This window comes from Apodemus sylvaticus, chromosome 4, assembly GCF_947179515.1.
Source record: "Apodemus sylvaticus chromosome 4, mApoSyl1.1, whole genome shotgun sequence".
In the NCBI taxonomy this organism is placed as follows: Eukaryota; Metazoa; Chordata; class Mammalia; order Rodentia; family Muridae; genus Apodemus; species Apodemus sylvaticus.
This window is the reverse complement of record NC_067475.1, coordinates 133252630-133275873: the sequence shown is the minus strand read 5'-3', so window position 1 is coordinate 133275873 and position 23244 is coordinate 133252630. Positions and strand designations below refer to the sequence as shown.

The following is a 23244-nucleotide window of genomic DNA, read 5'->3' as shown; positions in this document are numbered from 1 at the left end:
TGATTTCAAGATGAGGAGCTCCCTGATTGGTAATTCAGTAACTGATCAGGAAGTGAGGGGAAGAGAACACACTACCACTACACTGTGTGACAACTCCCTGCTTTGACTTCCTCTTGGCTTGCATGGCTGGCTGTGAATACTGGATGTGATTACCTCCATCTCCATTATGTAGTGCTAAGACGGTGGGTGGACCAGGAACCTCAATTTCATACATCACGTTAGATCCCTGAAGGAAAACAAAGATTTTAAAAACTGAAACTGAAAAAAACATTCAAAAGAATATGGGACATGATTAGAATCATCAGTATCTAAATGTATAGCTCATAACATTTAAAGTAAAAGTGTTTTAAGAAAGTAGGTCATAAGTGTGTCTGTCAATAATTTTGTATGTATTAACACACTGGAAATGAGATATATGTAAAGAAGAAAAATACATAATATATTCTCTACTTTCAATAGCTTTATTTATTTTTTTTAACTTTGAACTTTATCAGAAAAAGAAAACCCATTATTCTGAGCTTTTTTTCCTAATATCCACTTATACCCAATGAAGGAGTCAGGGGAAAGACTGAAGGAGCTGAAGGGGTTTGCAACCCCATTGGAGTAAAAACACTATGAACCAATCAGAACCCCCCAAAGCTCCCAAGGACTGAACCAACAACCAAAGAGTATACATGGAGGGGCCCATGGCTCCAGCTACATATATAGCAGAGGATGGCCTTATCTGGCATCAATGGGAGGAGAGGTCCTTGGTCCTGTAAAGGCTCAATTCCCCAGTGTAGGGGAATGCTAAGGTGGTGAGGCAGGAGTGGGTGGGTGGGTGTATGGATAAGCACACTCGTAGAGGCAGGGGTGGGGGGATGGGATAGGGGGTTTCTGGAGGGGAAACTGAGAAAGGGAATAATATTTGAAATGTAAATAAAATAACAGAAAGAAAGAAAAAAAAAGAAAAACCATAATTAACCATATCCAAAAACTAAACAATTCAATGAACTTCTAGACAGAGGAGTTCTCATTTCTAATATGTTGCTTATCTGCAAACCATAGACTAGTGAACCCCTTTCAAACCTTTCCAGAAACAAGGGTCATCTCTTCTGTCTTCTCTGGTATTAACTGGAGTTTAACATAGAATACCTTCAAAATTCTGTGCACCCCCAAAGCTGCTCACAAGAAAAATTTGGCTTTGCCTTTTGGTATTCTCCAAACTCACGGCACCGAAGAGGCAGAATTGTCTACTACATAGAGAAGAAAAACGAGCTGACCTTGTGTTTGTTTGTTTTCAATTTAGCCACTTACATAATTCAGAATTTACCACTTACAATATTTTAATGTAGATTTAGAACATGGGGAAAAGGCCCATGCATATCCTTTATTAATCATCTTAAAATTTATAACTATCTACAAGTAAAAAAGGAACACCCACAGTTGTAAAGGAGGCAAGTTCAGAGGATGGAGTATTCTCAGAGGCAGGAAATGAGCACAGCAGAAGGAAAAAAGTTCCATTCCCTCCTTTCACAGGTCATTGGTGATTTATTTTTAAAAATAAGAAGGCGGGCAGGCATGGTAGCACACACCTTTGACCCCAGCACTTGGGAAGTAGAGATTTGTGGATCTTTGAGTTTGAACCTATCCTGGTCTACAAAGTTCTGGTCCATACAGAAACCACATGGTAATACCATGTCTAGAAAAAAATAAAATGATAAATGAGCATATAAATAATTAAGCAAACAAATAAATAAATGAGTAAGAATACAGATAGCCTCTTATGAAACAAAGTAAAATCTAGAAATCAGCTAGGTAGCTTCTAGCTGAATGCTTGCTTATTCCTGCTTTGCATATTTTGAAACAGGATCTCATATATTCTGGGCAGATCTCAGACTCCTTACAAAGCTAAGAATGATGTTGACTTTCTGCGTCTCCTGTTGCACATCCTGTGTGCTGAGACTTCAGGCCTGTTCCACAATATCAGGTTTATGTAGCGCTGGGTTTCAAGCATGTTAGGCAAACATTCTACCATTTATTTATACAATGAATTATTTACTGAGTACTTCATTCTATATGTGTTTAAATGATCGATAAATTAAAATTAGTTGTTACCTCCTCTTATACCCAATTTTTCTTTTTAGCTTTTGAGGACTAGAAAAATAATGAAGGAGCAAATGGGAACAGTGTGGGAAACAGTTATCCTTATCAAAGTTCTCTGTGTGGTGGTGGGCACTGCGGCTGGGGATGTGTGAGCGGAAGGCAGCCGTTTCTCTCTCTCTCTCTCTCTCTCTCTCCATATATATATACACACACACATATATTCTAAAAACTTCAAAAGATTTCAACACATTTGCCTGAAATAAGACAGAAATTATCAAATGTAAAAATATTTTCTCAATTCAGCGCGACATAGGGTCCTTAAGCAGGAAGCACTAAAGTAACCTGAAAGCATCAGGCACTCGTGATGATTCACTGGATAACGAAGAGTCATAAAAATTCAAAGGGCATCACCTGTAAGACTCGGAGCACCCTGTCCTGGCAGGCCAAGACCGGTGTTGTGCGAGATAACCTTTCCACGGGAAGGCAGATGACATCATTGATTTTGTCCCCAGAAAGGTAATAATTCTGGTCTTTGCAGTCATAGTAGTGATTATAGATGTAGCTCGCACTGAGGAAGAGGTCAGAACCAGATATGTACCTGAAGACATTAAAATGGTGATTTAGGACATTTATATCTTAAAGAACTTTTTTTTTAACAGATGAAAACAGTTTACTTACATTTTTAGAGGTCAGCCTTTTCTTTTCATTTCCCCCACTTCATCTCTGTACCGTCCCTCTCTTTAGAGGCCGGTTCTTGAGCAGTTCTAGGCTGTCCTTGAACTCACCCAATAACCATTATCCACTGACTCTACCCACTAAGCCTGGATCACAGGTACAACCCATCAGCTCCAGTCTTTAGCCCTTTGACACATACAACACTTCTGGGTCTGAACACTGCAGGTGAGGACTGTAAATTAGGCTTCTCAGTAAAAAGCACGGAAAAACTAACAACAGGTATCTTAATTTGTTTGTTTGTTTTTTAAAAAATCAAAAGAGAAACTTTTTTTAGTGTGCACCATTTGCCAAGCACTGTTGTAACTGATATACCCAAACTAGCACATTAACATTCAGAAGCCTATAAAATGTTATTATCCCTATTATAACTGAATAGCAAAATGTTCCCAGGACTAATGGCTTAAACTGTAAATGAGAGACTGCAGGTGTGGATAATGTGCCTAGAAAAGTGCATCTCAATTGATTTTAAAGTAAATGAGGAATGATGGAAATGTTTTCATTACAATGTTATCTTGGAAATAAGTTCATTTACAATAGGTTTTAACAAAGTGTAGCTAATAATCACAACAGGTTTCAAAATCTTGATCTAAAAGATCATTTCAAATACATTATATATATTTAAAAACCATTTGAAATCATTTTCACGTGGTGCTGTGGAACTTTTGTCTCACTTCACCAAACCAGACCTTTAAAAGTCCTCAGTCAAGAGAAGCGCCGTGCACTGCACAGAATGACGCATAGCATCTGTGCACTATCGAGAGATGCTGTCAACTAGTAGTGTGCAAACCAGGCCTCTGGCTACATGTACAACTTGGCTGCATCGCAGCAAAGGAAGAAACTTAAAAGCCTCTCCTAGTAACTCTGCTTATCAAGACTGAGGGAGCCTACAGCTGCTAGCCTTCCCAACAAGCTCTGGGTTAATCGGGTTTAGAGAAGACAAGAAAGGGAGGGAGATGTGTCAGGGAGGGACTGTGTGAGAGGGAACCTGCGGTGGGCAGCAATTGGCATAGAGAGTAAATAAATAAGAGAACTTTACGGCCTCTCCAGCCCCTGTGGCTCAAAAACAACATTTTCGGGATGGATGGGATGGCTCAGAAGGTAAGGAGCTTGCCGTGTAAAGCCTGGTGACCCGCGTTCTGTCCCCAGAACTCACACAGAGAGAGGTACAGAGTCACTCTATGAAGTCACTCTGATCTCTACCATGAACCACAGCAATGCAGGTCCATCTCTGTCTCTTACCCTCCTGCCCCACCACCCAATAGGAAACAAGTCTAAATTTTTAACTGAAATTCCACATGCCAGGAGGCCTTGAACTTTTCCCGTAGTCTTACCTGATTCACCGGAAATTACAACCATCAACTATAAAAGCTGGGCTTTGTTTCTTAAGACCAGGTCTCCCTCTGTAGCCATATGGATGGTGAACTCATTATCCACCCAAGATGGCCTCAGATTTGTGACAACCCTCTGCCCAAGTATGGGGATCACAGGCACGAGCCACCCCATTCAGGGGCCGGTCGCCCTTTTCACATCATATCATTACCTCAAAACTGGAACTACCAAAGACACTTGAGGAATAGAAACCTGTGTGCCTAGGTTGTTGTTTTTTTAAAAACTTTTTACATATGCCTTATCATTATCATAATCATGACTGAATCAGACAGTGAAAGCTGAACGTATACACTGTTACACTTCAAAATAATTAGCGGAGAGGTTTTAGAATGTTCCCAACATAAATTATGTCAGAGATGATATGTTAATTACTCCAGTGTGACATCACACATCATATACACGTATTAACGTCATTCTGTGATTTATAAATGCACACAATTACTATGTAGCTTTGAAAACTATAAAATGTATTTTTAAAAATGCTCACAAAACAAAAAGTGAATGTGAGTGCGCAGACACACAGACAGACAGACAGACAGACAGACACACACACACACAATGTGAAGTTGAAAACATTTCAATAAGCCGGGCAGTGGTGGCACACACCTTTAATCCCAGCACTCTGGGAGGCAGAGGCAGGCAGATTTCTGAGTTCGAGGCCAGCCTGGTCTACAGAGTGAGTTCCAGGACAGCCAGGGTTATACAGAGAAACCCTGTCTCGAAAAAAATCAAAATCCAAAAAACCAAAAAAATAAAAAATAAAAAATAATAAAATAAAAAAGTAAAATAAAAAAAAAAGAAAGAAAAAGAAAGAAAACATTTCAACAACCAATCAACTGTGTATTGATTCCAGGTTCTGACTAATGAAATACCTATAGCCAATTTTATTTTCCAGAAAACATACTAATGTATACTAGCTTAATCAGATGTTTTACATCAACCCAATGTGTTATAGATACATATATAAACACAAAAGAGAACAAAACATACATAGCTTTAATGCTTTCCGTGAGGTTTGTTTCAAAAGAGAGAAACTGTTTCCCTCTCTTTGTAAAGCCTCTAATCTCAGATCCTGCAGCAATGAAGATTTTCTCCTGAGGTGTGTTAAGAGCCCCTCCTAGTTCCAGCCTCGAGATCTTCTGCCCTGGTAAAGTCTTGAACACTGACTGTAAAAATAAATTGGGGAAAAAGTTAAGTGTACAAGTTATTTCACTGTGAATATTTTCTTGTACTATAAAAGTCATGATTTTGAACTTATACAATGTTACAATTTATTTTCCACTTCTATATTTTAGGAAGACTGTAACTTAGGGGTACCCAGCAAGTATTGCATCCATCTTTTGGGAAAGCTGCCGCCCTAAACGGCACCACTCACCACGGCCTCTCCTTTCTTCATACCGAAGCACATCACTACCCCATCTTGATCTCCAATAACCACCTGTAACACAAGGATTCAGTTTAAATTTACTGTTATGGTAAGAGGTTCACTGGTGCCTTCAGATTATACACCACAGAAACACCAAGAAACCTTATCAAATTTAAATCTAGCATCAAAAGTTACAGTTGTCTGAAAAAGCTACTTGAAGATCTTTCTCTATTTTCAACTATATATCTATGTAAGCCGACTTAATGAGCTTTTCCCTATGTATTGCAACCAAAACAAAATCATCACAACAGACTGGAAGCAGAGAAGACACGAGGCCACCTACCTTGGCTTATGAAACACATTTAAGAATTTGCAAAAATATAACATGATACCACTATTATCTCTAAGTTATCCTATTTTGAAACTATACTTTTAATAAAAATATGGCTTTCATGTAAACATGATGAATTTGATTTCAGTATTTTAAGAATTTCTGAGATTTAATTTTCATATAGTAAGCACTGATATTATGTGTACATAAATACGTTCTTTCAGATCCTCAATAATGTAAATGACTGAACTTTTTGAGAAGTGCTATCATCTAGAATATAATAAACAGGAATCTTGATTTATTATTCTTGAAATTCTGTTTAAGATGTCAGATTTCTCTAACATACTTAAATGCCTTATTTGTAAGAACTGCCTTTATTCAAATCACTTCAAAAAGGCTGGAGAGATGGCTCAGTAGTTAAAAGTACTGACTGTTCTTCTGAAGGTCCTCAGTTCAAATCCCAGCAACCATATGGTGGCTCACAACCATCCGTAATGAGATCTGATGCCCCTTTCTGGTGAGTCTGAAGACAGCTACAGTACTTATATATAATAAATAAATTTTATAAAAAGCAAAAAACAAACAAATCACTTCAAAAATGTAGCCAAAGTCAAATAATGTATTTAAGTTGATTTATCAAGAAAAAATTCATCTTGATAAATGTTAACATATCAAGATAATTTACTTTGCAACTATTAAAATACCCTACTATCCTACAAAATAATTAGTTTTTCTCTATAAGAAGTCAAGCTAACACAAAGGTCAACATTAACAACAATAACTGAATAAGAGAAGATTTACACCAGGCACACGGTCTGCACATGCCCACAGTCCCAGCCAGGCACACGGTCTGCGCATGCCCACAGTCCCTGAACTTCTGATGCTGTTAGGAAGAGAAAGAGTTGGAGGCAGTTTGAGAAGTCTCAGCTATATCAAAATAAAATAAGTAAAAACAAAACATCAACAAAATAGAAAGCTTAAAGAAATTATTTTTTCAATGTTCTGTTGTACTTTACATTTCTTTTTCCACATACTATACAATCTGGTACACAGAGTGAATTATTACTAACAATGGAGTGTTTTGTTTTGTTTTAGTGTTAGGGACCACTAGAGTCTTAAACACGGTAAATAAAATCTCTACAACTGAACCACAACTGAAGCTGACTATGTATGATTCTTACCAAGTTTCCTCACACAGCTTACTACTTGTATGTACTATCAATGTCCAAGAACACGACTTTCTGCAAACGTTGGCTCCTATTGCAACTTTGTTCATGTCCATTTTAACATCAGCACCCGCTACACACCAAGGCACCAGTAAGGATGGTGATGCAAGCCTGCCCTGTCAGAGGCGGGAGGAGGCAAAGAAAAAGAAGCCAGTGTCTACTGCACCTTTTGTGTAGCTCTTTGTCTTGAGGTAGGAAGCAACTTCATCGTCTTCTGAGAGGTCACTCCTACCTGAGGACACAGAACAGCCAACTAGTGAGTGTCTTCGCATGTGCTATAATTTGAAGAAATTTAAGAACAGACCAGATCATAGTGAGTTTTAGTTTTTTTCACTGAAATGTATATTCTTATCAGTTAATTTGTATTTTAATGAAATATGTCAGAGAGAGTCAGAATACAGGAAACAACCCAAAACGTTAAAAAAATAATTGTGTAACATTACGGGCAAGGAGTTTCAGAAACTATCTTCAGAAGCCCTTCCCAATTATTAGTGATTGAAAATAGGGGACTTTTGCTGAACTAACATAGCTGCTGACATCAGAAAACTGCAACGTAACTGACCATGACTATTTTACAAAAGGCACAGGAGAAGGAAACAGCATTGCTTGTTCAGCAGGGATGACTGTCACCAGAACTTAAAAACAACCAATCATGGGGAAACCACATGCAGTGCAGGTAGAGCTTTAGTCTGAATTTTTAGGCACGCTGCTAAGGTTTTAAGCAATCCATTTAGTTTGACATTGTCAAGTGATTTGAACCATGGTGATTGTAGCTCCTATCCATCCAAGCTAAAGGTGGGAATCACAGAGGTGGTGACCAATAGGACAGACCAATAATAACGCTCTTATGTTAAGAGATATTAACAGGGTGTAGCTTCCATAAGTTACTAAAGCCAACTATCTGGCCCAACCCCCTGGGAAACTAAGCGGATGTTTATACCATGAAGAACTTCTTAAGGGATGGTTAAGAGGGATGGAAGAACTCATGCACCAAAAGGGATACCCGCTCTGAAATCCGTCGGTTTGATTCAAAAGGCAACTACTTAATTTGTTACGACAGGGGCGGGGGTGGGGGGTGGGCAAAGTATTTACTTTCTCTGGGCTCCTGACTCTTGCACTACCTACCTAAAATTTTGTGATGATTTAGTAAGCTCAGAAGAGCTGTGATGGTTTTGAAACATGGCTGGTGTGGTCAGGCACAGTGGGGGTGACAGGACAGTCGAGACCACTGGGAGCCGCTGGGACACCCCCAGCACCCGGGCCTGGAGGGACCCGGGCTTCCCCAGGCCCGCGGACAGCAGCCCGCGCCCACCCACGAGGGCGCCCGCCGACCGGTTTACCTGGAGGTAGTCTGCCCGGCTTAACGTCAGATCCATGGCGGCCGCACGCATGGGCCGGACCTGCTTGCCAAGGTGGAAGCCTTCCCTCGGAGAGCCCACTAGACGGACGCTGCGTCAGGGCTGCGGCGCCCAGCAACCGCGGCTCGACACGTGACCAGACTTAGCTCGCCCTGAAGTCCCGCCCTCTCCCCAGAGCTGCACGGTGAAAGCTGGGCGGAGGGAATGGTCCTCAGACGGGCCGTTTCCCAGGGCAACCGGGGCGCGTTCTCCGCCTCCCAGCTCAGGGCCGGAGGGGCGGGCAGAGGGGAGAGATCTGCGTGGAGCTTCGCTCTGCATGCAGGTTCCTTCAGCTCTGAATGAAGCTCTCGAGAAGCGAGTATGTTGTGTCTTGTTTGACTCCTGGTTCTTCGTTTTAGGCTTTGTCATACAAAATTTCCCCTCAAAGATTCATTTTTTTTTGTGTGTGTGTATATGAATATTGCCTGATGTATTTATGTGCATCATATGCTTGTTGCCTTCTAAGGAGGCCAGGGCCTTGGGACTCCCATGTGTTTGCTGAGTAGCCGAATCTTGGGTCCTGTGCAAGAGCAGCGAGTGCTCTTAAACACTGAGCCACATTCCAGCCCGGCACACAAATGTTAAAACAACAAAACTCACAAAATGTATTTGTAGTTGTGTGTGTGTGTGTGTGTGTGTGTGTGTGTGTGTGTGTGTGTGTGGTGGAGGTCATGTCGAAGTCAGAGGACAACTTTCAGGAGTCATTCTTTCCACCCTGAGGATTGTTAGGCTTGGTAGCAAGTTCTTTTAACTGCTGGGTCATCTTGCCAATCCCCTTCCCCCATTCTCCCAACTACGCCTCCCTGCCCCAGGGCCACAGTACAAGACAAATCTGGGTCAAACAAATCAAATCAAAACATAATACTAACACCAAAGAAATGAGTTTGAAGCAACAGAACAAACAGAGAAACTAAGCAGTAACGACACAGAAAACTAAACAGTAAACGACACAGAAAATCTGAGTAAACCAATACCAAGTAATGAGAAGTTCAGGACTAAAAAATGTTCAGGACTGGCGACTTCAAACAAAACCACCAGTTCTTCCCAAACTACTTCCTAAAACTGAAAAGGATGGGGATTTTTCAAACTCTTGTAGGCCAACATTTCTTCATACCAAACCAAAAGAGACCACAAGAGAAACGTGCATACACACACCATACACACACACAGCCTCTCGCCTTTAGTGCCAGCTACTCCTAGGTCTGGGTAAGGCAGTCATTAATTAAAAGCCCTGGGTAACAGGGTGAAAACCTGTCTCGAAAAAACAAAAAAGTAAGATTTCAACATCCTTTTGTGACAAAGACTTTGAGTAAATCTAACTGTATAAAGAACGCGTGCCAGGCCTGGAGAGATGGCTCAGTGGTTAAGAAGACTAGCTGTTCATCCAGAGGACCTGGGTTCAATTCCCAGCACCCACATTGCCACTTACAACTGTCTGTAACTCCAGTTCCAGGGGATCTGACACTCTCACCAGACATACATGCATACAAAGCACCAATGTATATAAAATAAAAAAAAAAACCCATGTGTCATAAAAGCTATATAATACAAATCCACAGCCAGTGTTACAGTGAAGGGGAAAATCTGGAAGTATTTCTCCTAAGATCTGTACAAAGATAAGAGCATCCCCCTTTTGTCACTCTTAGTACAGCACTGGACTGTGGAGTAATTAGGAAGAGAAAGAAATAAACTGATACAAATAGAAAAAGAAGTTACATTGTCTCTGTTTGCAGATAATATGAACTATATATAGAAAGACCTAAAGAGCCTGCTAAGAGTGTTAGAACTAATAAATTAAGTCTGTAAAATTGAGGTGTGCAACATTAACATATAAAAATCATCATTTTGTGCACCAAACTTTCTGAGACAACTTAATTCACTAACTAAACAGTCTCGGGGTTCTGGAGACGCTGCTCAGTTTGTAGGGTGCCTCACATTCACAAAGCCCTAGGCTTGACTGTTAGCGTTGCAGCACTGGGTGTGAGTCATGTGACTGTAACTTGCTTATGGATACATTGTATTAAGGATGGGAATAACCAGGTGTGGTGGCACACTCCTTTAATCTCAGCACCAAGGAAGCAGAGGCAGTGGATCTCAGTGAATTCCAGGACAGCCAGAGCTATACAGTGAGACTCAGTCTCAAAAAAAAAAAAAATGAACAAAAAGCTAATGAAAAAACTCATTTTTCACCCACAGAAACACACAAGAGAAAGGAACCCCACCCCACATTATTGAATTGGAAGAATTAATACTGTTAAGATGTCCATGTTAACTTGTAGTGATACATAGATTCTGTACAATCTCATCAAAATATCAATGGCATTCTTCGAAGAACTAGAAAAAAAATCCTAAATGTGTATGGAAACACACACACACACACAAAACCCCAAATACCAAAAAGAACAGAGCTAGCAGCATTATAGATCTGATCTCAAGATTCACCACAGCCATATAGTGACAGAGCCAGCTTGATACCAGCCTGAATACTACAAATAGACAGAAGGAACAAAATAAAAGCTTAGAAATAATCCAAAGCATCTACAGCTAACTGATCCTCAACAAATGTGCCCAAAACAGCAATAGAAAAAAAACTAACCCTTCAATAAATGGAGCTGGGAAACCTGGGTATCTGCAACAAGGACTAAGCCTGACTCTCTTCTCCAACCCTACACAGAAACCAACCGAAAACAAAGATACAAATGTAATTCTTGAAACTATGAAACAACAGAGAGAAGTGGGGCATGGCGGCCCTGCCTCTAATCCCAGCACTCAGAAGTAGAAGCAGGCAAACCTGTCGTTCAAGGCCAGCCTTGGCTACACAGTGAGTTCCAGGACAGCTAAGTATACATTGAGATCCCATCTCAACACAAACAAGTGGAAAGACGTTGATACAGGTGCTAGCATTCTGGACAAAATCCACAAAGTTCAGGAAACAAATGCAATATAGACGATTGCCCTGGTTTGAGAGGCTTCTGGCAGCAAAGGAAACAAAGCAGGAGAGTAATGAAGCACCGCACAGAATGCCGGGAGACGTTTGTAAAGGATTGATCTGACAAAGGGTTAATATGCAGAAAATACAGTGAAGTGAAATTCTTAGAGAGATAAAAAGCCACCCCTGTGCTCCAGGAAGGAACCATACGAACACGACTGTGGAGAACTACAGATCCACAACCAAATTACTCGGGGTGATTTTTAACCCCTTATCAGTCACTTCTTCCCACATGTGTATCTGACCTAAATTCCTTTCAACTATTAGTTAAAACATTTTCCAATGTTAGCAGAACAGCATTATCTCCCACTTCCCCAAATTTAAGGATGTCATCAGACAGCATCTAGAAACTGCATACCCGACTCCTCACCAATGGATTTGGTAATGCCTTAATTTATAGTATGACTTTCTTTAGTTCTGGATTCATAAAAATTCATGTAATCCCTTCCAAGTTGGAACACTTCAGACCAAGCAACCTGAATCCATGCTCCTGGGCCACGTTTTCTTTGAGGTAAGAGCATCAACAATATAAAGAACATGTGTGCACATGTGTACACACACACACACACACACACACACTCACACACACACACACACACACACACACACACACACACACAGCAACAACAAACACCTCTCAACAAAAGACCCTAGTAATGTATCCTAAAATCCTAATAGAAATTTCACAAAACAAAGCTTACACAGCATTTCTTTACAAACTATCACATTTGTTATATATACTATTTAAATCATAATTTGAGTGTTATATTTATCTTGTTTTTAACTGAGAAAGGACCAAGGAACAGAAGCAAACACAAAAAAGCAAGAGATCACAAAAGAGAAGTCATGAGTCCGTGACAAACCTCTACCTTTAAGCATCTAAATGCCATTTATCAGGACAGGTGATTTGGGTCTTGTTAATTTGTGCCCTCCCTGAACTTTGTCACTTCCTTGGGCCCCTCTTTGCAGAGTCTTCTGCTTGTACACCAGATGGAAGAGCTAGAACTTGCTGATTCACAGTCCTCTTTAACCCCCGGAAGAAATATTAATTCTGACAGTAATCCTTTAACTAACCCTCACAGTGACCTATGCCTTCCGGTGTATTTCCAAAAGTAAAACCTAATCCGGCTTGGGTGCACTGATTCCTTGTAGGAAGCTCCCAGGTAAAACGGAGTAAGAAAAGGCAGGCTGGAAAGTTAAGGATTTCTGTCAGTTTGAGTCTGGTTTCTGCTCTGGGAGCGCTCCTAGGTCAAGGATTGTGCCAAAGGGTTAGCCCTTCATTGATAAGAGGGACAGCCTTTTGTGCCCACAGCCTACAGTCATTAGCCAGAGCAAAAGTTACTTCCTTTTGGCAGAGAGACTAGCTGGGAATTGCTCCTGAGTCTCAGGGAATTGGGGGTGCAGCCCAGGACAGGGGAGATCAGGGCACGGCAAAACCAGTGTCCCCCAAACCATTGGTTGTCACCTGCGTTCTCTACAAATAATCTAGAACTGAAGATGGGAAAATGAAATACTTAGACAATGTGCTGGAAAGAGCTACCTAGAGGTAGGGACTTGGGGGTGGTGATAGAGGGCAGGGAGAAGGGGAACAAATGAGAACAAAGTATAATGATGTAATTATGCAAATGCCACAATGAAGCCCACTGCTAGCCTAAGCGCTAACAATCAGTGAGGTGAATGTAAAAACAACAGGATGCCAGTTTTAGATGACGGAGGCAAAAAAACAAAACAAAACAAAACAAAAAAATGGAAATTTTATCTCAAGAAAGCTCTATAGCTGCATGGGAGGCAGGACAAAAAGAAAAAAAAAAAGCATGTGTAAAAATGGTGTGGTAGTCACGGCTTTATCTTCGTACCTCTGCCATTTCTGTATCCTGAGACTCGTAGGCCGTCCTCGGCTCTTTTCTAACCTTGATTGGGAAAATTATTCTTTATGTGCTCCCTAGTTACAAGAAAAAACATCCACATTCAGAACCTGAGACAATGATTTCAAAAAGAGCATTGTCCACTGTAGAATGTCCTTGTCACCAGTGTCTCAAAATGGAGTAACATGTTAAAATGAAGAAAACAAAAACAAAAAAGTTCAGTTTTGTTCTGTTCAGAGACATGGATAAAATGCATAAAATTTGAAAAGTGTTGAAGAGGCATACTATTAGATTAAAACAGAAACTGACAAGATTAATGCTTTGCTACACTGGTAGCAAAATTTGTTTATGTTCTTCTTAACTCCCTGAGGTAGAAATTAAGTAGTCTATAAGCTTTCAGAAGCTGCATTTGGTGTTCTTTTTTTGTCTTCTGTCTTGTAAGTCTTTCTTTCTTTCTTTCTTTCTTTCTTTCTTTCTTTCTTTCTTTCTTTCTTTCTTTTTTCTTTTTGGTAGGAATGCTTTATTAGGTAGAAGTAATTTATTTTGGTTTACAATTCCAGTTTGCAGTCTATTACTGTGGAGAAGTCAAGGCAGAAACTTAAAAGTATCGCACCTTTAGTTAACAGCAAAGAAAGAATAAATGCATCTTTGCTTGCATTCAGTTTCAGTGATAGGCAGGTGGATCGATGGAATAGGATTGAAGACCCAGAAATGAACCCACACACCTGTGACACCTATGGTCACTTGATCTTCGACAAAGGAGCTGAAAACATCCAGTGGAAAAAAGATAGCCTTTTCAACAAATGGTGCTGGTTCAACTGGAGGTCAGCATGCAGAAGAATGCGAATTGATCCATTCTTATCTCCTCGTACTAAGCTCAACTCCAAGTGGATCAAGGACCTCCACATAAAACCAGACACACTGAAACTAATAGAAAAGAAACTGGGGAAGACATGGGCACAAGGGAAAAGTTCCTGAACAGAACACCAATAGCTTATGCTCTAAGATTAAGAATTGACAAATGGGACCTCATAAAATTACCAAGTTTCTGTAAGGCAAAGGACACATCAAAAGGACAAAACAGCAACCAACAAATAGGGAAAAGATCTTCACCAACCCTACATCCGACAGAGGGCTAATATTCAATATATACAAAGAACTCAAGAAGTTATACCCCAGAGAACCAAATAACCCTATTAAAAATGGGGTACAGAACTAAACAAAGAATTTTCACTTGTAAGTCTTTCTATGTGATAGCAACAGTGTCCTTGTTTGTTTAGTTGGTTTGTAAGACTCATGTGACCTCAATTTATGTCCCAGTGAAATTTGACAGGAATGAGCTGAAGATATATATTTGAGTGCTTGGTCACCAGGGAGTGGTACTGTTTTAAAGGACTAGGAAGTGTGGCCTTGTTGGAGGAAGTGTGTCACTGGGGATGGGCTTGGAGGTTTCAGAAAGCCCACACCAGGCCCAGTGTCCTTCCTGCTGCCTGTGGATCAGGTGTTGGACTCTCAGCTTCTTCTCCAGCACCAAGTCTACCCTGTACTACCCTGCTCACTGTGAGAGTGGACTGTCTTTGAACCTGTTAGTAGGCCCTCAATTAAATGCTTTCATTGATAAAAGTTGCCTTGTAATGGTGTCTCTTCATAGCAATAGAACAGTGTCTGTGATGGTTTGTATATGCTTGGCTAGAGGAGTGGCATTATTAGGAGGTGTGGCCTTGTTGGAGTAGGTGTGTCACTGTGGGCATGAGCTTTAAGAACATCTTCCTAGCTGACCCAGAAGCCGGTCTTCTCTTAGTGGCCTGCAGATGAAGATGTAGAACTCTCAGCTCCTCCCCACCATGCCTGCCTGGATGCTGCCATGCTCCTGCCGTCATGATACTGGACTGACCCTCTGAACCTGTAAGCCAGCCCCAATTAAATGTTCTCCTTATAAGAATTGCCTTGGTCCTGGACTCTGTTCACAGGAGTAAAACCCTAACTAAGACACTGTCTTTGTCGACACTCCCACAGATCCAAAACCCAGAAAGGATCAGAAGGCAAGACAAAAGTACACATAAGAAGATTGCAACAAAATAATAGCCTACTATAACGCAACTTAAAAAAAAAAACATTTTTTATTGACTAAATTCACATCATGAAACCGTGAATACAAAGAGAAAGGGCACAAGCATATATTTTAGAAAAAAAATCTTTAATGATCATTTTCAAACAACCCTATGAAACTTAAATATGTAGTGTAACCATATTTTCAATTAGCCCATTTCACTGTTAAGTTCTTCACTTGCATTTCCAACATCCTAGAATTGTCATCGATGTCTAAAAATCTAAGAAGTATTTCCACAAGTCATAGCTGGTTGTAAAACATCTTCAGTTTCTATTTTTAAAAAAATCACTTCAGCATTTGGATGAGAAGGTATACTATATAGCCATGGTCTTTTGCCTGTTCTTGGATGCTACTGACTGTTCAGGCCTGTTGGTTTCCACATTTACCAAGCACCTACTGTGTGTCAGGCACTGCACTAAATGTTGGAGACATAAAGATGATTGCTGTGGTCCCTGTCCCCCGATGAATTCTTGGAGGCCAACAGGTGACATAAAGACAAAAATGACAGAAATCGTCAGTGACATTAATACTGGGCTTCTAAGAACAATAGCTTGTCACTGCTTATAATGTGGAGGCCAACGGCTGGAACCATTTTCATGTAATGGGAATCATGACCACCTAGCTTAATTTTAAAGTTTTGCATGATAAAGGTAGTGAACACTAGAGCTTTACACCACAGTTTTTCAAGTATTTCATACTTAGGAATTTTATTGCCCACGTTTGTGCTATAGTCAGAGCTTGGCTGCAGGTGGCTGCCTCATTCACATCGCAGCACACTGGGGTTCAGTTTCTCACTGAGTTTATGAATCAAGATGGCTAATTCCTCCGTTGCTTGGCTCTTATCTTCCAAAAGTTCGTAACGAAGGCTGGAGATATCCTGCTTGATTTCTTTCAGTTCACCTAGAGTATTTGTATGAAAAACAACATGTGTAAAATGGTGATTTGCTCTTTATATTTAGACAAAAAAAAAAAAAAACCAACCAAGTGAAATTCACTCAATCTGAGTATGTTTGCTTCCTAAAGACTCCCGGGGAGATATTTCAAGTTCTCCTTTAAGATGTTTAGCAGAGCTAGCCTTTAAAGGCATACTGACCTTTGAAAAAGCACTAAGGGTATTCCAGCTGTGTCTGGTAGTGAGACTCAGCTTCAAGCAGTGCCTTCTTGTGTAAGTTCAAACCCACACCCCCGTATAGGTTAGGCAAGTACCCTCCCTGACTTGGCTCTTGACACTGGGTTTCCAACTATAACATTGCAAATAATGCTAAAGCAATAATTAAGATGCATTTTCAAATGCTGAAAAACTGAAGTCACACTTTCGTAGTGCATGGTGCTACACACCTTTAATCTCAACACTTAGTTGGCAGAGGTAGGTGGATCTCTGTGAGTTTGAGACCAGCCTGGGCTACACAGCAAGTTCCAGGACAGCAAGGGCTACACAGAAAGATACCATCTCCAAAAACAAAAACTAAAACAAAACAAAACAAAAAACCAAACAACCTTCCTCCCTTAAAACAATCACACTGTTCCTTTGCTAGACACCAGAAGTCTTCTGGTTCCCTTCTGGTGGAGGGCTGACTCACTTACATGCTATAATTGACCGACTGTGCAAATATACAGAAGTAAATTTTAAGTTAAATTTTATGAAAAGAAAGGAACGCTATAAAGGGAGCTGATCACCAGACAGTAGCATGAACTTGGGACTGGGCTGTCCGGTACAGAGGCAGGATGTGTGGGGAAGCCAGTGGAGACACACCCCTGCAGTGCATCTTCAAGATCTCCAAGAGATGCCATCTCATCGGTCTAACGATCTAACCTCTCTTAGAGTTTAAAGCACAGCTGCTCCCCAAATTCAGCTTGGCAGCACCCTAAGCACACACAGATTGCAATGGAGAGCAGAACTGTTCTAGGAGTTATTTAACGGTGAGCTAGGGAAGCATTGAGATGAAGATTAAATTTAGAGGCAGAACATTACCTAGATTCTAAGAACAAATCTGAAAATTAGTGGTATTCAGACTTCATCTTTTTAAACAAGTAATAGAATCTTTTAGGATAGTTCCCTTTATTAATAATCTTTTTAAATAGACATATAGTAATTATATATACCTATGGGGTACAGTGTAGGGGTGACCTTTATCATAGCTTTATAATTTTTAAAGCATAATTTGTATGATTATAGATTATGATTGTATGATTAAGATAGTGTCTTCTGTAACCCAGGCCTCAACATCACTGTGTAGCTAAGTGTGTGCCCTTGAACTCCCAATATTTCTGCTTTTACCACCTGAATTTGGGATTACAGGCGTATGTTACCATGCTCCAGAATATATATGCTTTTATTATATACAAATTGATTGAGTGGGGATGGACCTCAGTGGTAGAGCATGTATAGATCCCTGGGTTCAATCCTTAGCAACACAAAAAACAAAAAAACAAAAAACCCAAAGACACCAAACGAATATTTTCATTTTAAGAAAGTCTTAACTCTTCTTCAAAAATCTACACCGATCATTTGAGGATTCATTTTGGGGCAAAAATAAAATAATAAAATAGTAAAATGGGCTTCCCATGGCATATGGGAAAATAGAGAAAAAAGTAGTCTAGTTTGAAACAAGTCTAGTTTTGGTTGTCGGTTTGTTTTCCTTTTTTTGGCTTGGGAGTTAAACCTGGGTTTCTCAACAGGTGTTCTGCTGGAAGCTACTTTGGCCTGAGCTGGGCTCTCCCACCATGTGTTCTCATCCCCAGTCCCTCTTTCTCTGCTTTTGAATCCTGTGACTATGGACAATGTTTGGATTCCTGAATAAAGAAGTTTCTCCTCTCATATGCTTACATGCTATGCAGTCAACTTTCGTTTTAAGAACTTGATTCTCACACGCTTCCCTCCTTGGGGCATGGGTTCCAGTGCTGATCATCACTGGCACTATTACGGCCACATGAGTCTTCCCATGTACATAGCTACCTCCTGGATTCCAAGGGAGGGTATGAGACTACTGATACGATTTCTGCATCTGTATTGTAACTCCATTCCAATACCATCTTCTTGAGCCTATTTGTAGGTCAGCATAATAGGATTTTTCCTGGCCCTTTAATTCTATGTTAATAGATTCTTTTCTGTGAACACACAGCTGGGTTGATTAGATCTGAGAGGGACTCACTGTGCTTGCCAAGAAGTGGCTTCAAAGTCCGCTCGTCAACAGCATTTGCGAGGTTAGCCTTTCTCGCATCAGGACAGACAGATCGAGAGCCTCTGACCTCTAGAGTTACATGCAGTTGTGAGCTGCACGGCACGGGTGATGGGAATCGAACTCAGGCCCTTTGAAAGGGCAGTGTGTGCTCTTAAGCACCAAGCTGCCTCTCCAGCTCCAGGTTTCTTTCTTTCTGACTCTAGATCTGCGCTGTGGTGTCACCCTCCAATCTTTACTTGTTTATGTAGTTTGGAGCTTGAAACCTTGTCTGGAGACAGTGTTTTTGCTCTGTAGCTCTGGCTGACCTAGTACTGACTTTGCAGCCCACGCTAGCCTTGAGCTTGCAACAGTAATCATGCCTCAAGGTCCTGCTTTCATCAAGTTAGCTTCGAAGAAAGGCGGTTCTCCGCGGCAGGTGCTTACCTTCGTTCACCTCATCGTTTTCTTTGTCAACTTGTGCTTTCAAAACATATCGTTTTATGAGTCTTTTCATTATCTGCTGTTGGGCAAAAAGAAATAATTAAATCACCAACGCTATTCACACGGATGCCCAGTCTACTCTGCTAAGAGCCTTCCACGCCTGTGACACAGACACGATGGGGAGTGGAGATTCATATGACAGTTTACAAAGACTCAGCCAAGTTGTGGAATTTGGCTGTCTTTTACTTTCTGCTGGAACACAGCCAACATATACGTTCTCTTCTTTTTTAATCTCAAGAATGAAACAGCTTTTCTTGGAAGATGTCAATGGTTGTCTTTAAACTGATAGCTTCTCCTTAAGGTGCTTTAAGCTACATTGTCACTCTAGACACAGCATTATACCTCTCTGTTTGAAAATAAGTGAATACAGGGTCAGAGCAGAGCATCTGGAAAACAGAGACCAACAAGGGAAATAATCAAAGTAAAATCCCTGATAACCCCATCATCCACAGATAATTACTGTTTTTACGTGGGCTTAGACTGGTCCAGTTGCTTTCCTTTAAATTTCATGTATGTCTATGTCTATGTATATGATGTATATGTTTATGTATGGAGAGAAAGAGGGTGCTTATGTTTACATTTAGTGTTTTCTGGATTTCATATATTTTGTGGTATTACCTGTTTGTCCCCCTAGAAACTTTACTGTGACTGTATTTCCAAGCCAAATAAATGTTCTTACAGAATAATTGTTTATTCATAAGAAAAAATTTGGATGCCAACCTCATACCATGGATGAAAAATCAATTCCAGGTGGCCTTTCACGTGAAAGACAAAGCTCTTTAATCCTTTAGTGGCGTTTAACTTCAGATTATATTTTAAAAACAAGATAAAGATTCTAACTACAACATAAAAATGGTAAATTGGATGAAATCATCATGATTTAAGAACTTCTACTTATAAAGATAGTATTCAAAAATAATAAAAAAATTATCAGCAGTTTTAAACAGGAAAAAGATACCTAGTTATTCCACAGAAATGGAATCATGAGTAGTAGCAACTTATAGAGCAATCTTGAAGGCTGTTCCTGGGGACACACACACTGTGACAGAGATGAGGTTGGCCTTTAGTAAAGGAGCCGAGCAAACCATTCGTCTGATAATGACACCTTCTGGAAACGCACGGGCCAGGGGGACTCACAGTGTCCTGGCTTGAGAGCGAATAGACAAGATGCTTTGGAAATAATTTGGCATTATCTTCTAAAGTTCAACACTGGCAGAAATTTCACTCCTTACAGAGCCCCAAAACTACACATACGGCCAAGAGACAACAGGGTTCGAAGCAATGTTGTCCTAGACAGCAGGAACTGAATAATCTACACAAGAATCAGAAAACAAGGAAAATGGGCAGGTCAATCCGTCTCCCACAGTGCAATCTCCCTGTGTTCACTAGTCTTATTGGTTCGTCACAGCCACACATACATGGGCATGGATCTTAGAAGCATGGTGCTGAAGCCAGGCACCGTGGCTTAATCCCAGCCTTTGGGAACATTTGTGAGTTTGAGGACAGCCTGGTCTACATGGTGAGCTCCAGGGCTGCATAGTGAGAGCGTGTCTCCAAACAACAAAGCAACAAACAAACAAACAAACAAACAGAAAAGAAAGCATGAAGCTGAATGAGAAAGTCCAGTTGCAAGGGACTCCACAAAACATAAAGCTATCCTATAGGGCTGGGTCACACGCATTCCTGAAATATTCACGTGTACCATAAACCTACATCTGAAAAGAAAAGCAAGAGAATTAGGAGCCCACAGAAGGACATCCATAGCCTCCGAGATGTTGGCAGAGGTGTGAGGTAAGGAGCGGGGCCACCGGGAGGGATGCAGCATCCCAGTAAACGCAGGTGTGACTTTGTATGTTCATGCATTGCTGCCTACTGCAGTGTTGCTGGACATATTCTTGTGCATACATAAATATCACAACCAAGAGATAATTCAGAAAAAAGTGTATGTGGGTGCTGGAGCTGAATGGTAGTTCTAGGGAGAATGGGAACAAAATCACCTCAGTTTTCAGGCAGAAGCTAAGCAATCTGTGAGATGGTCAAGTGAATAAATGGGCTTCCAGGGTAGCCTGGAGTGCTGCTGTTGGGGGTAAACTACAGCTATGTGACAGCAGAGAGCCCCGTGCTATTAAAACGCCTGTTTTCCCGGTCATGCCCTACCCAAGCCTGCAGGAACAAGCCTCCCAAACTGCAAGGGGTGAGGGACTAGGGATGAGAAGCAACAGAAGACAGAGAGCTGGCACCAGCGATCCCTGCCTACCCTGAGGGCTTATGCCAAGCATGTTTAGGAAGAGGTACAGCGCTGTAGATGATCGTTGTAAGGGGAGGATGGGCCAAGGTCAGCAGAAAGCTAAAGCCTCGGCAAAGAGAACACGTGATAGCTTAGACATGGCTTCTGCCTAAGACTGTAATGACAGCAGCCCCTCAGAGGGAAAAGCTGGCATCTCAGGAGTTGAAACCTTAACTTCTTCAAGCATTCCATGGCCCTGGTCCTAACCCCAACTTTGCCAACTGTGCCCCAGGGAAGGACACACAGATGGGCTTCACTTTATCTTTTCGTTGGAGCCGCTGAGAAAGCTTGGCTCTTTGCTCAAAGGAAACCATACCAGAAAAGACAGATCTTAGGCTCAGTGATTCATACGGCAACTACTTACTGAGAGCCAGTTTGGTACAGTAGCATGTACACACACACACACTGTGCGCTGGCGTTTATTAAAGCAAGGAGTATGGCATAAATATGGTCACAATGAGTAAACACTTTCCACTGTGATGAAAGCACTTTATTTGCCAAAGAAAGTGAGAATAACACTAACTTAAAATGGTCATCTGTAGAAACCTTCTCTCACCAAAAAGTAAAATAAAACTTATTTTTTTGGAGATAAGGTCTTGGATATGCAGCCCAGGCTAGCCTCAAATCCACTATACTCCTTCTTTAGTCTCATAAATACTGAAATTACAGATGTGCACTTGCTTCCATGGCTGGCCTAAAACACCTTAAAAATTGAAGGTTGGGTCTGCTCAATTGGCAAAGTGCTTGCTGTGTAAGATGAAGACCTAGGCTGGTTATGGTGGTGTACACATTTGGTCTTAGCCCTGGGTGGCAGAGGCTGGCAGATCTCTGAGTTTGAGGCCAGCCTAGTCTATATAATGAGTTCCAGAACAGTCAGAGCTATGTAGCAAGACCGTGTCTCAAGGAAGGAAGAGGAGGGAGAGGAAGAAGAGGAGGAGGGAGAGGAGGAAGAGGAGGAAGAGGAGGAAGAGGAAGAAGAGGAATAATGAGGACCTGAGTTCAAGTAAATGCACCTTATAAAAACACTGCTGGGGGGAAGAGACTGGGGTCCCCTACAGTCTCTGTTCACTGGGCATCCAGTCTAGACAAGTCTGCAAGCTTCAGGCCCGTTAAATGATAATGTGGAAAGTGATGGAGGACCACACCTGGCATTGACCTTTGGTCACATGCGTATACACGTTTACATACACATATATTCGTGAACACAATGAATATACATACAACACAATACACAAATAATAATTAAGGTGAGACATATGCTGGGAGTGAAAAAATTTGAATAAAGGTCTTTACCAGATGAGCGATCCTAAAGTACCCATGAGTGTCTGTTTTTTCAACTCCATGATGGGTCACAAAACTCAGCTCATAAACAATTATTCAGATTAAATAATCAAATACATGTAGACTCATAGTTGCTGCTTAGATAAGGTTAGCTACTAATCGTATTATTTAATAAAGCTGGGAAACTCAAATGTTCATATCCTCTAATGTAATACTCTGCAAGATATTTACATGTCTTCAGAAACTATTCTTACACTTACTGCCAAAAGGGAAAACTGATTGTTTTAAAAATTCATCTGGAGTTCAAATTTCCCTGGAAGCCATCTGAACAAAGTCTCTCATCAACAAAACTTCACCTAAGGGAAAATAAGCAAGCACACTCACCTCCTTTTATTCTCAGGGAAAATTCTGTGTACAGATATAACACTTTCCTCTTCAAAAGGGGCTGTGTTTAAAGCCAGGCTTAGTGGCACACACCCTTTGACACAGCAATAGCACTAGACAGAGAAGGCCTGGCTCTC

The 23244-nt window shown here is 40.9% G+C and overlaps 2 protein-coding genes across 3 annotated transcripts in view; both read right to left on the bottom strand.

Annotated features, from left to right (window-relative positions):
- Bbs7 (Bardet-Biedl syndrome 7) overlaps positions 1-8609 on the bottom strand; it is a 36941-nt gene extending 28332 nt beyond the window's left edge. The window contains exons 1-6 of the mRNA XM_052180622.1: positions 8473-8609; positions 7299-7364; positions 5585-5647; positions 5200-5375; positions 2497-2683; positions 154-226 (exon numbers count right to left, since the gene is read on the bottom strand). Of these exons, the coding sequence (XP_052036582.1) occupies positions 154-226; positions 2497-2683; positions 5200-5375; positions 5585-5647; positions 7299-7364; positions 8473-8523 (616 nt within the window). The 5' untranslated portion in view covers positions 8524-8609. The remainder of the gene's footprint in view (positions 1-153; positions 227-2496; positions 2684-5199; positions 5376-5584; positions 5648-7298; positions 7365-8472) is intronic.
- A 6952-nt stretch (positions 8610-15561) lies between these two features.
- Positions 15562-23244, bottom strand: part of Trpc3 (transient receptor potential cation channel subfamily C member 3) — a 64191-nt gene continuing 56508 nt past the window's right edge. Inside the window, exons 11-12 of one of the 2 annotated variants that reach the window (XM_052180620.1) lie at positions 19099-19174; positions 15562-16393 (exon numbers count right to left, since the gene is read on the bottom strand). In XM_052180620.1, the coding sequence (XP_052036580.1) occupies positions 16251-16393; positions 19099-19174 (219 nt within the window). In that variant the 3' untranslated portion in view covers positions 15562-16250. Of the gene's footprint in view, positions 16394-19098; positions 19175-23244 lie in introns of those variants that run through there. The other variant, XM_052180621.1, reaches the window with a different exon arrangement.